This window comes from Medicago sativa, chromosome 4, assembly GCF_051527215.1.
Source record: "Medicago sativa cultivar Bolivia chromosome 4, Bolivia_mono, whole genome shotgun sequence".
NCBI lineage: Eukaryota > Viridiplantae > Streptophyta > Magnoliopsida > Fabales > Fabaceae > Medicago > Medicago sativa.
Genome location: NC_140752.1, coordinates 101,149,244 through 101,163,027, shown reverse-complemented (window position 1 = coordinate 101,163,027; position 13,784 = coordinate 101,149,244). Strand labels below are relative to the sequence as shown.

The 13,784-nt window shown below is 34.6% G+C and overlaps 1 protein-coding gene and 1 long non-coding RNA gene across 8 annotated transcripts; both read left to right on the top strand.

The window, feature by feature from the left end:
• Window positions 1-458: 458 nt before the first annotated feature.
• On the top strand, window positions 459-4,932 carry LOC146934802 (uncharacterized). Of its 7 annotated transcripts, none has more exons than XR_015007890.1 (8): window positions 459-613; window positions 912-1,007; window positions 1,099-1,236; window positions 1,324-1,390; window positions 1,493-1,614; window positions 2,780-2,864; window positions 3,789-3,834; window positions 4,249-4,581. It is a non-coding gene; the product is annotated as an uncharacterized LOC146934802 (long non-coding RNA). The 7 variants fall into 7 exon arrangements; XR_015007893.1 differs by lacking the exon at window positions 4,249-4,581 and adding an exon at window positions 4,796-4,932 and having other exon boundaries at window positions 461-613; window positions 912-1,038; window positions 1,213-1,236; XR_015007891.1 differs by having other exon boundaries at window positions 461-613; window positions 912-1,038; window positions 1,213-1,236; window positions 1,493-1,610.
• A 548-nt stretch (window positions 4,933-5,480) lies between these two features.
• Window positions 5,481-6,223, top strand: LOC146934801 (Calcium-binding EF-hand family protein). Its single transcript, XM_085706748.1, has one exon. The coding sequence runs from the start codon at window positions 5,566-5,568 to the stop codon at window positions 6,067-6,069; it is 504 nt and encodes a 167-aa protein (XP_085562874.1). The 5' UTR covers window positions 5,481-5,565; the 3' UTR covers window positions 6,070-6,223.
• The last annotated feature ends 7,561 nt before the right edge of the window (window positions 6,224-13,784 follow it).

Genomic DNA, 13,784 nt, shown 5'->3' with positions numbered 1-13,784 from the left:
CAAAACGCGGTTGAGGAGCAAGCTTTAATCTTAGATAAATTCCCCACAACTCTAAAATCATAGTAATGCAAGTGGTAACACTTCGGTGACTTTGAATTCCATGATTTTGGTGATTTTATCTCTATTTCGATCCTAATCAAGAATTATCTCTCATCAAAATAATTTATTTTAATCAATTGTCTATTATTCTTTCTCATCTAAAATACACCAAAGTCACCAAAAATAAAGTCACTCAAATATTTCCCTAATGCAAGAACCAAAATTCAACTTTTTAAGCACATTCAACCAAATTACATGACGAAGATGTGTAAAAACATATTAGTGCTGAAGTTTTTGTTTTTTGTGAACTCATTAACTTGGTACAGTGTATTAAAACCCAATTACAGTCACTACAAAAAAAGAAACCCAATTATAGTAATAATAAAATCACCCTAAAAAAAAGTAATCAATAGAATCAATAACTCTTACAAAAGATTTTAGCCAAAATTGCCTGGTTTCACCTGTTCATCTCCATTCCGATGGGTTTAGTTTTTTAAATCCGGCCAATTTTTTTATCAAGTGGATTTCCCCTTTTCGCGGAAGCTTGGCGGAGACAGTTTTTGAGTTGATTCAGGTTTGTTACTCAAACTGTTTTTTGTCTTTTAGGGGAATTTTTTGTCTTTTTGGTAAGATACTCCCACATCATAATCTTCTATTTTGTTTTGTTGTGAAAGTACAGATTCCTTTTGTCTCATGGGTGTCTCTTTGTTGAAATCTCCCTATTGCCCTCTTTGTAGTGTATAAATAGTTGTGTGTTCTGGTTGTTTTGTTCAGTTTTCTCGGTCCCCTTTCTTTTTCTGCTTCATCTGGTTCTGATTTTCTGGTTTTTGTTATCGGATTTGAGATGGATAACTGTTTTCATTCATTGGCAGTTGTTGCACCTGAAGGGAGGGGTGGCGTTTTAAGGTCAGGGTCCTTAGGATACGACCCTGACCTTAATCTGTTCAAGTTTTGCTGATTGATGAGAAGTAATTACTTTCATTTTGTTATTCATACTAGGTAGTGATTTTCCTCTTTGAATTATGTAATTGTGAATTATATCCTCTGTTATTGTTATAGGGTGCCACAACTAGGAAACAATTGCTGTATGTTTTTTTTTAGAAGAATTAGGACCTAAATATGGAAAGTAATCTAAATACAGTATTGTATACTAATGGAGCTACTGTATTGCAGGTAAGTTTCTTGCCGACAGAGAAGGTGGGTTTAGGGATTGGGTTTGTTCAAGTCATTATCATTTTTTGTATTTGATTTTATGCTCATAACATGTTTGTGAAATTGTCTCAGGATAAGAAACTAATGTTGAATCTGCACAAATAACTTTTGCAGATTTTTCATTTCTCTAGATTATCATGTAAGTGCTGATCTTCTTACAATGGACTATCATTTGCATTGCTGAATCCTTTGTTTTTATTTGGTTAGTATTTTTAAGCTCCTCAAACTTTACATATGACAGGTGGAGCAGTTCCTAAAAGCATTCAAGTTGAAGAATTTTTATTTAGGTGTGGTTTTGTCAACTTATGAATTTATAGCTACAAATGAAAAATGGAGAATAATTTATGCAATTCGAGAAGGCAGGTTTGAGTTGTTATGCCATAGAACCTCTTATTATTTGTTTAAGCCATTGTTTTGAAGTTAAAAAGTTTTTTTTTTTAAAGGCTTTGAAATTAAAAAGTTGTCTCAATGTTTCATTGTTTATTTAAGTTAGTAGAACTTTGACTTTTTACTTAACACCAATTTTGTTTGACACAATCAAATATGTAAATGACACAAGAAATATGAAATATGACTTTTACAATTGTTGATCTTAATAGAGGAACAGGCTTAAGTTCACCTGTCTTCCTTTTTTCTTCTTCTTTTTAGTATGAAAAGCTTCTCACCATTTTTTTGCATGTATAAAATGACATGTCTATTTCCTCATACAAACAAAAATAAAATTCCAATTATGAATTTCAGAGGTCTTTTACACTTCTCCTTGAGTTAGTACCGCATATACTTTTTAGCATTAAAATTTATTGATCCCTTTGTTTTGAAGCAAACAACCAAACTCAAGAGCTTTGCAAACAAGTGTGATGAAGTATTATAACTAGCTTATTTGATAAACACTTTAAAGTGATTTATGTAAAGTGATGACTTCAGCTTATTTGATTTATCTATTTATTTATAATTTATAACTAGCATTGAATTTCATGGAGACTTATTATATCTTTATTTTCATTTTCTACCTTCTAGATAATGAGTTTGAATAACATGAGATAGAAATCAAGGTTGGGATTAGTAAAAATCAAAGGGAATTCACAGCTTTTGTTCTCTGCCCGTTTGTGTTGAGAGACTTCATTTTGGCAAGACATGTTTTGAATTTCATATTTGTTAGTGTAGATAAGTGATAAAATAATGTTGATTTTCATATTTTGAATTTCAATAACTCTTTCAAAAGAGAATAGCAAAATTGTTTACTATTGAAACACCAATTTAGTGAGTTCGGTTTTCACTCAATTGTTTAGCTTGGTTTTGTCAGATTCAATTGCCTTTTTTCTGTGAAAATCTGTTGTACTTCTGCTGTTGCATTTTGTCAGAATGATATCAATTTGATTGTGTTGTTTGTTATTGTCTGAGTTGCAGATAAGGCATTTGTTATTGTTGTTAATTACTATAAATATTTGCATATGGGATGGATCTGCTCATGTATCAAAACCTCGCTGATATTACTTTTGTTGTGCGTTTGTTATTGTCTGAGTTGCAGATAAGGCATTTGTGCAGAATGTGATGAATATAACTAGGCTCTTGATCAATCCTGACATTCCAGAGGCTCTTCAATTGAAGAATGGGTATGTTTTTTTATTGTATATCTATATAACTTTGGAAATTTTCTGATGTAGATGTCATTGTATATCAATTGTTGTGACGTGTGTGCTATATTTCTGGGTGGGCTTTGATGGAGTTGAGACATCCAAGACTGTTAATGGATTGGTTGAAGGAATTTAGGAGGAATGAGAGTTATGAATATGACTGTGGTTGGGTGGTTGATTGAAATGCAGTGTAATTTGGAACGGGAAGTGATTGTGTACAACTAAAGGGAGATGGGATTATTGTGGTAGTATTAATTGTTGAGGTTGTTGTCGTTGTCTATTCTTTTTACTATGAAGCCATTTCCTGTGTGTAGATTCAGTTGAGTTTTTTTTGGTTGAAGTAGATTCAGAAAAGTTTTTTGAAAAGGAAAACAATTTTTACCAAATATTCTACCTTCTTTTGTTATGACTTGATTTTTTCTTTATATTTATTTTTTTGGGTTTTGTTGGGTACCATTCATCTCGCATGTTATTTCTATTTGGCCTTTTTTTTTGTTGCAGAGGAGTTTCATGTCGAGCCTATTTGTCCACACAAGATTTGTTTTGCTTAATAATCAGTCACTTTCATGATTGTTGTCCTGAACAGAGGTATAGGCAATGAGAAACAAACAACTGCATTCATACTACATTCTCATGAGTATAGCCACAATTGATGTTCAATAATGAGAAACATGTTTAGTTGAAAATGCATGACATCTATGGGACAATATTATGCTTTTGGTTATTTTGTTTTATTTCATTGCTTTTTGCATTTTTGTGATTGTGAATTGGTTTGTAATTAAAATAGATAGCTTCTATAATTGCAGCTTCGTTTACAAGCAATGGTCAACTACACTCTGCAAATTATAATGTATTTTGAGCACCATCATCATTTTCATATATCATGCGGTGTTTGTTTTCCAGGTTGGTGTTTGTTACCCAGCTTAGGACTTTCAGTGAAAGTACAAAGGTATACCAACTCATTTCTTCATCTTATATCTTTCATTCTAGGGAATTTTTTTTTAGCTTTTAGAACTTTAAAATCTGACCTTTTTTGAGTTATAAAGCTTTATAATCTTAAAAGCAGGTTACCTTAAAGTATTACTTTGTTAAAAGCAGGTTACTTTTTCAATAGGATTTTAAAGAAGTTTTTGAACTTACATATCTGACCTTTTTGAATCTATGAAGCTGTATTAGTTAGTTTAAATCTCCATGCCTTTTTACAACTTCGAAAACTGAACTCTTTTAACCGTGTAAAGTCTTACTTAGTTTAAAGCTTCATTTATTTTTAAAGAGGGTTTTAAAGAGAAGAAGAAACTAACTAATATAGAAGATGAGGTTAAATTGACACAAGTTTAAAGATTGATGAGACATTTACGTGTAGTAGCTGCAATCAAGAAACGTCTATGGAGAAGCACCTTATGCTTGATAAAGCAACTTCAGCTACAACATTTAATTTTAAAAGGTTTACAAGAGGTGGATATACTGTCAAATAAATTTACAGTCATGTTAGTTTCTCTACAGATTTGGATTTTGACTCATTTTTTATGTAACACCTACTTCTCATACATTATCTATATGCAGTTATTGAGCATATATGATATACACCTAATTCATGACATTACTTTTGCTCTGTACATTCTACTCCAGAATTGACATCATTTGATGGATGATGACTCTTTGGTAAAATGTAATGGAAAACTCTTTTTATAGCTTAGCTTAACCCCATTTCATAATTATATTTATATAGGTTATGTTTGAAAATGAAAAGTTATAGTATATCCAGTATTGATTCTTTCATATACTCATGGATTGTTTGATTAATGCACACGCTTTTTGCAAAAATGTAAGCGGATAGGCACTAATGAGTTATAATACTTTGTAAATGATATATACATGCTTTGATGTATCATTCTTTCTTGACTCTGTAGAAATGTTCAGCAAGCCGTTCATGATAGTCTATTTGCTTCACCAACAAAAGCATTGAATAGCAAGCTTTCAATTATATTTAATTGAAATTCGGAATTTAGCTTTGTTTTCGTGGATCGATTGTCATTTTAGATTAAACTGGACAGTGCAATGTCCCAATATAAAAGAAGAAAAAAAAACAAATTAAATTGGTGTGTCATCCATTTCTAAGGACAAATGTATTGCGTAAATGTTGGTTTATACGTATTATTTAACTAATAAAAATGAACATGTCGTAGAAGAATTTTTTTTGTTGGTTTATACGTATGAAATGGAGAATCGATGCAAGCATATTTTGTAGATGATTTTAAAGTTTTAGTGTTCTTAGCTTTTGTGTTCGTGTGGTGTGCACATCATTTGATATGTGTCATGTCATCGGTTGTAACACACGTAATATTTATTTTTATACAAATTGTCGTGTAGATTGTCGACGACGTGTAGTCGAATGTCAACTGTTTTCCACCCGTGCATCGCACGGGCACGACACTAGTTCTAAAACAAAAAAATAAATAAATAAATTGAAATGAAAAGGAGATTCCGAAAAGAAAAAGAAATAAAAATATATTAATAAATGTAGGGCCATTCCATAGCCCCCACGCGTATTGTAATTGAAACCGAACAAGTATTTATAGCCTCAAAGACCACCGTTTCTTCATTCACCACCATACAAACAAATATACGCTTTTCGTTTTCTGTTATTCATTCAATTCCTCTTCTCTCTCTCAATCAAACAATGGCAACCAATCCAAACACTGAAACTACCACCACCAAATCCTCTGTTTACCTTGGTGACATGGACGAATTGAAGACCGTGTTCACCCGCTTTGACACCAACGGCGACGGCAAGATCTCCGTCACCGAGTTGGACAACATCCTCCGCTCCCTCGGATCCACAGTCCCTAAGGACGAGCTTCAGCGTGTCATGGAAGACCTTGACACCGACCACGACGGTTTCATCAACCTCGCTGAGTTCGCCGCCTTCTGTCGCTCTGGCTCCGCCGACGGTGATGCTTCAGAGCTTCACGAAGCCTTTGATCTGTACGACAAGGACAAGAACGGCCTCATATCTGCAACAGAACTCTGTCAGGTGCTGAACACCCTCGGAATGAAGTGCTCCGTTGAAGAATGCCACAACATGATTAAATCCGTTGATTCTGATGGTGACGGTAACGTTAACTTTGAAGAGTTTAAGAAGATGATGAACAATAATAATAATAATCAAGCCAATAGCAATTAGGCATTTTCCATTTCTGAATTTAATTAGTACTAACAGCTCTGCTCCTGTCATATAGCTGGCTAATAGCATTTTCAATTCTCTCTAGTCGTTTCTTGCTGATTTTCTTCTTGTTTCGTTTCCACATATAAATAATAATCGCCGTTTCAGTTTCTAATTCTGATTTTGTTTTGAGTCGTCGTCGTTAATCGATTGAATTCGTCTGAAACAAACACATTATTTCAAGAATAGTAATAAATAAATCCGTGATATTAGGTAGTAGTACATTAAAAGTTTTTCTAGAGAATGTTTTGCTTTAACAATTTATTGAATAAAATATCTAAAGTTAAGGCTGAAATTATTCTCATTCTCAGAGAGCATGTGCTAACGTGAATTGTTGAACACGCAATAGTTTTTTGCGTCAGAAACATTTCAACTTTCTCAGCCAAGACACATAAATTCTCATTCTTTCCTTACAGTAACAACATGACCTAAAAGAAAGGAGTGGTAATTAAAAGAGGAAATAAAAGATACGACGCGTGGTAATCTTTCAAAAAGATTGGGGAAAAAGGAAGAGAAAATCCTTTTGGGAAAAACCAAACAAAATAAAATTGACTTTTAATTTTTAATTTATTTTTTCTTTGACGAAGAATTTAATTTAAGTAATCAATTTACTATTTTTTAAATCATTTTGATCTAAAGTGAAAAATTATGCCAACTTTAAACAATTTAGTTGTGTTGTGCTGGAGATGAGGGAAGGAGACAAAATATATTAAATTTCTTCCATCTTTATAAAATTAATAATGTGATCGAAAAGAGCTTATCATAGGTAGCTAGGTAGCTGCAAAGCTTAATTTCTCCCATCTTTGTAAAGCTTAAGTTATACCTATACCCATATTAGATAACTTCACAAGGATTCGTCCAAGAACAGTAAAGAGTTTCAATTGTGGGAGTGGTTGAGATTTTTTTTTAAATGCAGTAAGAGCAAGATGTTGCGATTGTATTCAATATGAATATGAATCCCAAAAAGTTACTATTAGGTATCCAATTTAGGATTTGAACCATTGAATAAATAAAATGTTAGGTAGCCTAATGGCCGAAAATGCAATTTTTCCATGGTGAGAAATCTTCAACTTTCCCCCCTAAATGCACCCAAAATTTTGGGATCTACAAAGTTGAAAAATTGGTAATTTAATTGAATATGCAACTGATTAAAGTTGATTTGTCGATTTCAACTAAAAAACACCACATAAAGACGAGAATTACACCAAAGCCGCACAACAAAACAACGTTGCAACAACAAAATCACAAAAAAAAAACTTAGTCTTATGTGAAAATCACATATTTAGATTAAAATATAAAAAAAAAAGATGAAAAATAATGATTACACATAAAGTAATTACTCTAAACCACCTTTTCATGAAGAAAATGAAAGAGAAAATCTAAAAAGTTTAAAAAAATATATCTTATATATTTTATTCGTTATATATTTTATTCGTTAATTTTGTTTCTATCCGACTTTTTTACTTATATTCTCCTTAAAAGTCTCCTTAAAATGGAAGGTAAAAGAAGTTTTTTTTTTTTTAAGAAGTAAAAGGAATTATGATTTTCAGCGGTCTCGGCTATTGATATATTCACAATTAGGTACATCATTAAGGAGTTTTTTTTTTTTTTTAACTAAAAAATTGCGTTTGTCTTTCTAATTAGAGCTTTCCAATTCCAATACTATTCTAACTCATGTAATTTTCCTCAAAGGACCGATTGACACGTTTTCATATAAACAATACAACTAAAGACAAAACATCCTACGTCAGTTGTTAGTGGTCACTACTCCCTACCTTTTGAGGAACCATACTTTAACGGAATAGGATTCTCTAATGGGGAAATACTTCCATGACATAGTTTTGGTGCCATTGGTGTCATTGGAGAAATCCTAGCCATTGATGTGTGTGGATGTGTGTGTGATGTGTGTGTGTGTGGTGGAGATGCAAGCTATGACACCAATGGCACCAAAGCTATGGCACCGAAGTGCTAGTACAGCATGGTGCTGCAATCAAGAACCGTATAAATCTTTGGAAGGGTAAGTAATTGAGTTTCTTTTGATTTGGACCAATGAAATTTGGGTTCAACTTGGAATAGTTGAAGTGTGACCTTTGATATATTAATAATTAATACATATGGTTGAGATTGAATGTTTAGTATCCGTACAAGTTAAAGTTAAATGATAGGCAAGTCTTATGTAAGATTGGCTGCATTGTAACGTTGTAAAAAATTTGTCATTTTATGAAAATGAGTTATGGGGTGGGTCTAAACAAATTCATTTGTCATTGTTCAATGAAAATTGCCTTTTTTGACAATGAATACTTCCTATTGACACAAGTAAATGACGAAATAATCCCCAGCGGCAGTTGACAACCGTTGGGTAAAGCGCCGACAGTTAACTATCGCTGGAGCCAGCGGCAGTTAACTGTCGTTGTGTTCGTAATATATTCAGGCCAGTGGTTGGAAGGTACAAACGTTCGGTATAAACGTCCAACTGCAACAATTGTCTTCCTTTGAATGAGGTAATTCAAACTTGTTAAACGGCAGGACTCCAGCATTCGATGAGCATTTTGAATGATGGTATTCAAGTGTCAAGGAATGTACCTCATTCTTTTGACAATTGAATACCATCATTTAAAATGCTGATCGCGTGTTGGAGTCCTGCTGTTTAGCAAGTTTGAATTTACCCCATTCAGAGGTAAGATAATTGTTGCAGTTGGAAGGTACATTCCGGAATGTAATGTAATGTGATAACATATTGTACTTGCAGAAAAGTACGGTAAGGAATACTAGGATTCTAGGGTTTAGACTGATTATTGGATGCCTTGAGAATGCTCTCAAGAGTAGTATTTATAGCCTGTCATGGGCTTGGGTTTCGGTTGCTTGGTTCCCAAGCAACAGGGGTATTTATGTATTTTAGGCGGTTTCTAGAGGTTTCTAGAAGCCTAGAAGGGCGGTGCCTCAAGGCGAGCGCGCCAGAGTCTCAGGAGCCCTTCTGGAGGGCGCCTGAGCCTTTCTGGAGGTCTTAGAGCCTTCCTGGAGGGCTTCTAAGCCTTTAGGAATATTATGACGGTTCACAGCCCCCCAAGCGCGAGTCTTGGGACAAGGCGAAGTGATGACAACATGGGACTGGATCTCCTAGAGATCATTAAGTCTTTAGAAAGGTTTTGGTGGTTCACAACCCCCCAAGCACGAGTCTTGGGACAAGGCGAAGTGTTTGAATTTCGTAATGCTTTTTCCTTTGGGCGTTGTCGTCCGAACTTGGAGAAACCCCCTAGGGTGATTTTATGTTTTCTTTATAGACCTCCATGGAGTATCTATTCGAATTGTTTTTATAGGTTGATCACTCACAGCCCCCCAAGCACGAGTCTTGGAACAAGGCGAAGTGGTTTGTATCGTTGTGACGAGTTTACTTTTTTATGGCGTCTCCTCATTAAATTTGCGTCGGTTTTGTTTGCTGAATTCGTTTTTGGAGATTTACATAAACGATTTTATTACTTTTGATGCTTCGGCGATTTGCAACAATTTGAATTTTGTCGTGCTTATTTTCTCGTATGCTCCGGTGACTGTGTGAGCTCAGATTCTCAACATTTGGCGTGATGTCCTGGCGACTTTTGTCGGTTGATCTTCATTTGTTTGGTGTTTGTGACTTTGAATATTTATTCAAGCTATGTTTGATGCGGTATCCCTTTCTTCTGTGGCTTGATTTTCCACGAACGTTAAGTAATTTTATGATTTTATACGTTGCTTTGATTTCATTCTGCATGTTGGTGCTTTTTGGTTGATTGTTGATGGGATGCGGGAGTCGTTTCTTTAAAAGTGAGCGTTTCAGCGACTACGTCTCTTTTGTAGATCCAATTAAATCTTTATCAGTCAACTGGTACCTTTCGGCGTCCTAAAATGTTGACATAAGCACTTCGGCGATCATGTCGAGACGCCTGTCGTTTATTCTTTCGGCGTTTATTTTTTGTTTTCAAGAGAAACCCTGATGGCGGGCTGTCCGATTTATTAGTTTACACTTCCAACTCTGATGGAAGGCGCTTCCCACTCTGAGGGAAGACTTTTGCTTCCCACTCTGAGGGAAGACTTTTTATTTTACACTTCCAACTCTGATGGAAGGCGCCTCCTACTCTGAAGGAGGACTTTTGCTTCCCGCTCTGAGGGAAGACTTTTTATTTTACACTTCCAACTCTGATGGAAGGCGCCTCCTACTCTGAAGGAGGACTTTTGCTTCCCACTCTGAGGGAAGACTTTTTATTTTACACTTCCAACTCTGATGGAAGGCGCCTCCTACTCTGAAGGAGGACTTTTGCTTCCCACTCTGAGGGAAGACTTTTATTTTACACTTCCAACTCTGATGGAAGGTGCTTCCCCCCACTCTGAGGGAAGGCTTCACTCTGAGAAGGCTTTTATCCTCGTTAAAAACCTGCAAAACAAATCTCAAAGTTTGATAAAGGTTAGGATAACTTAGAGTTTCATATTCCTGTTATTAATGGCGGGACAATCGCTTCCATATGCATTATGGCGTGCTGTTTGGCGAGTACTCTCCTTTCGTTAATCTTGCCTTTGGCGGGCTTGTTTTGCCTCCCAAGCCTTATTTATCTGAAATATAACAATTCTTCCATACTTTCAAGAAATCAATATCATAAATAAAGGAGCCTTTAATCATATGCAATCATACTTAATGAGAACTAACTATTTAACTCGCCCATATGCAATCATACTTAATGAGAACTAACTATTCTTCTCTTATTAACTCGCCCACATTTCTTACTCCTCTTCCTATTCTTTTTCGCTTTTCTCACTCCACAACTTTCTTAATTATCTTGTGATATTTTTCTTTCTTTTTGGAATTAATTCTTCAATTCAACTTTTGTCGCTTCTCTTAAATCGAAACTCACTCATTCCTTTCTAAATCTGACGTAACTCGCCACTTCATCCTTCTTCTTTTATACTTCTCCTCTTAAATTGGACTTGGCTCGATTGATATCTTATCTTCTACTCTTCTTTATGATCCTATTATATTTGAATTAACTCGGCTCATATTTTAATTTTTACACACTCTCCTTATTAAATCGAAACTAATTCTTTTATTCAACTCTATCCCCGTACTTCTTGCTCGCCCGAACTTGGGACTAATTCTTCGTTAAAGTCCTTTTATTCTTTCCCCTAACTCGCCCAATATGTATATCATACTCCCCTAACTTGAAATGAATCCTCCATCTTCTACTAAATTGAAACTAACTACCCTTCTTGTTATCTTATTCTTTTGCTCCTCATACACTCACTTGCCCACCAGAATAAATATTTTTGCTAAAACAATGTGTTAGTGAAGGATAACAGCATGTCAGTTGACAGTCCACATATCATGTATATGCACCAAAAAATAATTACAAAATAAACAAAAATCGATAAGAGCCTTCAAAATATATTTTCTCAAAATATATTAGGCAAGACACTTTCTTCAAAAACAAAAAGTGGAAATATAGTCTCCAAATATAAAAATTTTCTTCAAATCAAAAAGTTTAGATATATTTTCTCGAAGTATGTCGAGCATAAAATTTTCTTCAAAGCAAAAAGCGTAGATGTATTTTCTCAAAAGATATTGGAAACATAGAACCTGGTATTTTTTCGAAAAAGAATTCTTTCGAAAGAGAATTGTTTCCGGGTGGGAGAATCACTTCGAGAAAGTACGTGTGGGAGAATCACTTCGAGAAAGTACGTCGTCGCCAAGATTTTGAGACTTGAATTTGGTTTGGTCTTCGCCGGCCATCATCTCCTCGTCTTTGAGGTCGCCGCTAGGTCCAAGGGCGTCATGTGCAGCTCCAAATTCTTTGATGTCACATGCAACACTATAACTTGCAAACTTCGTTGTGAAGCTCGCGCTGATATTCGCCTCATCTTTCTCGGTCTTCCTTCCGTATGCACTCCCCAACATAGAATTGGTGCAATAACTCAACAAACACAAAAAGAATAGTTATCTTTAATGATGAAGTATAGCCACCGATTAATTTGACAAAAGACTAGCCATCAATTAAGCTTTAATAATATATTCACATGAACAAAGTAGTCATTGAAAACCCAATAGCATAAAAATAAATAGATATTATTGGGCGTTTAGGCAAGCAAGGCATTATCGATGAAAATAAACTATAAGGTATAGCATCGGTTATTCACAAATAATTAAAGTCATCCATGAAAAAGTAAAAAGGATAGGAAATTGAAGCCGCCGATGACAAATTCATTCATATAGTTGGTTTCGATAGAAAAAACAAAGTCATCATCGCTGAATAATTGGTTGTAAATATATTAAGCATTGATGAAAACATAAGTAACATAGCAGTTGTCGAAAATTGTATATGATCTGTCACAAAAGAAAATAACATGGTTTGAATAACCTGATATGATCTCCGGTGACGAGTTGTCCGTGATGATTGGCCTTAGGATTCTTTTGAGATCGCCGGTATATTTTTAGGTCTTCTATTTCTTGGTCTCCGTCTTCTGTTAATTTGATGGATACTTTAAAGTAACCGGCAGCTTGTCGTTAATGATGCCGCTTCGGTCCTTGCTGCTTTGAGCATTTATCCGGGTTCATTCCTCGTGACATGATTGTATATGATATCCGCTTGTTCATAAGGATGACTATGATGGTGACGAATTGAGCTCCACTGTCGGTCAGATCTTATTCACCGAAAACCGGGTTGATGAGAAATTGAGTTCGTTTGTTGAATCTTGAGGCCCTGAAAATTACTTAGAAAATACAACACCCTCGCTGTAGTATTAATAAAGTCAGGGATGAAGGTCCAACCTATTGTTTCCAGAATATCAATTATCATACTAGATCATTGCTAAGAGAAAAAAACTATAAGCCAATTGCAGCACAAGGCATATATATATCCACCGAAAAACCAATGCAAATATGATAACTTGTAATAGATTAAATATTGGGCATTGTATATCACGTAAACAATAATCTTGCTTCAGTTGAGTGAGTTAAAAATTAGTTGCGTTCATCTCCTGATAAGTTAAACTTTATGACACATGTAGCAGTTAAAACCAAGCATGCGATGACTAATATACATCTTTTATATTGTCTATACGATAGTGATTGCACATAATAAAGTCAAATAGATGACAGATAATACTATGTTTGTCAACTAAGAAATTTACTCTAACAAAGGGATAAGAAAGGCTATTATGATATGGATACCGCAAAATCCATATGTTGGGATATATTTTAACAAATAGAGGTTAAAAACAAGTAATAGTATGGTTCCTACTGTTATGGATTTTAACAAGAATTAAATAACTGGACACAAAACTCCAACCATGATAACACAAGCTGACGTGCTGATACCATGTTTGACGGCTATGGTGCGTATGAATATATCAAACCGAATCACCTCACAGAAAACAATATTACGTCGGTTTGCTTTAGTTTGCCAAAACTGAATTCAATCGAACATATGATAAAATTGAAAACACATATATCGAAGCTAGCTGAATTATATACATGTCGTACAAACGACGGATAGAAAGTATAGTAATAGCATAAACTAGATTCCAATTCGCTTAATTTCACCAAGAGATACGCGACTCAAATTATATAGGTCAGAAGCCATTTTAAGGATTTCGACAAAAGGATCAATGGAGAATAATAGAGTTAGAAAGGTACAACCTGATAAAATATTACGATC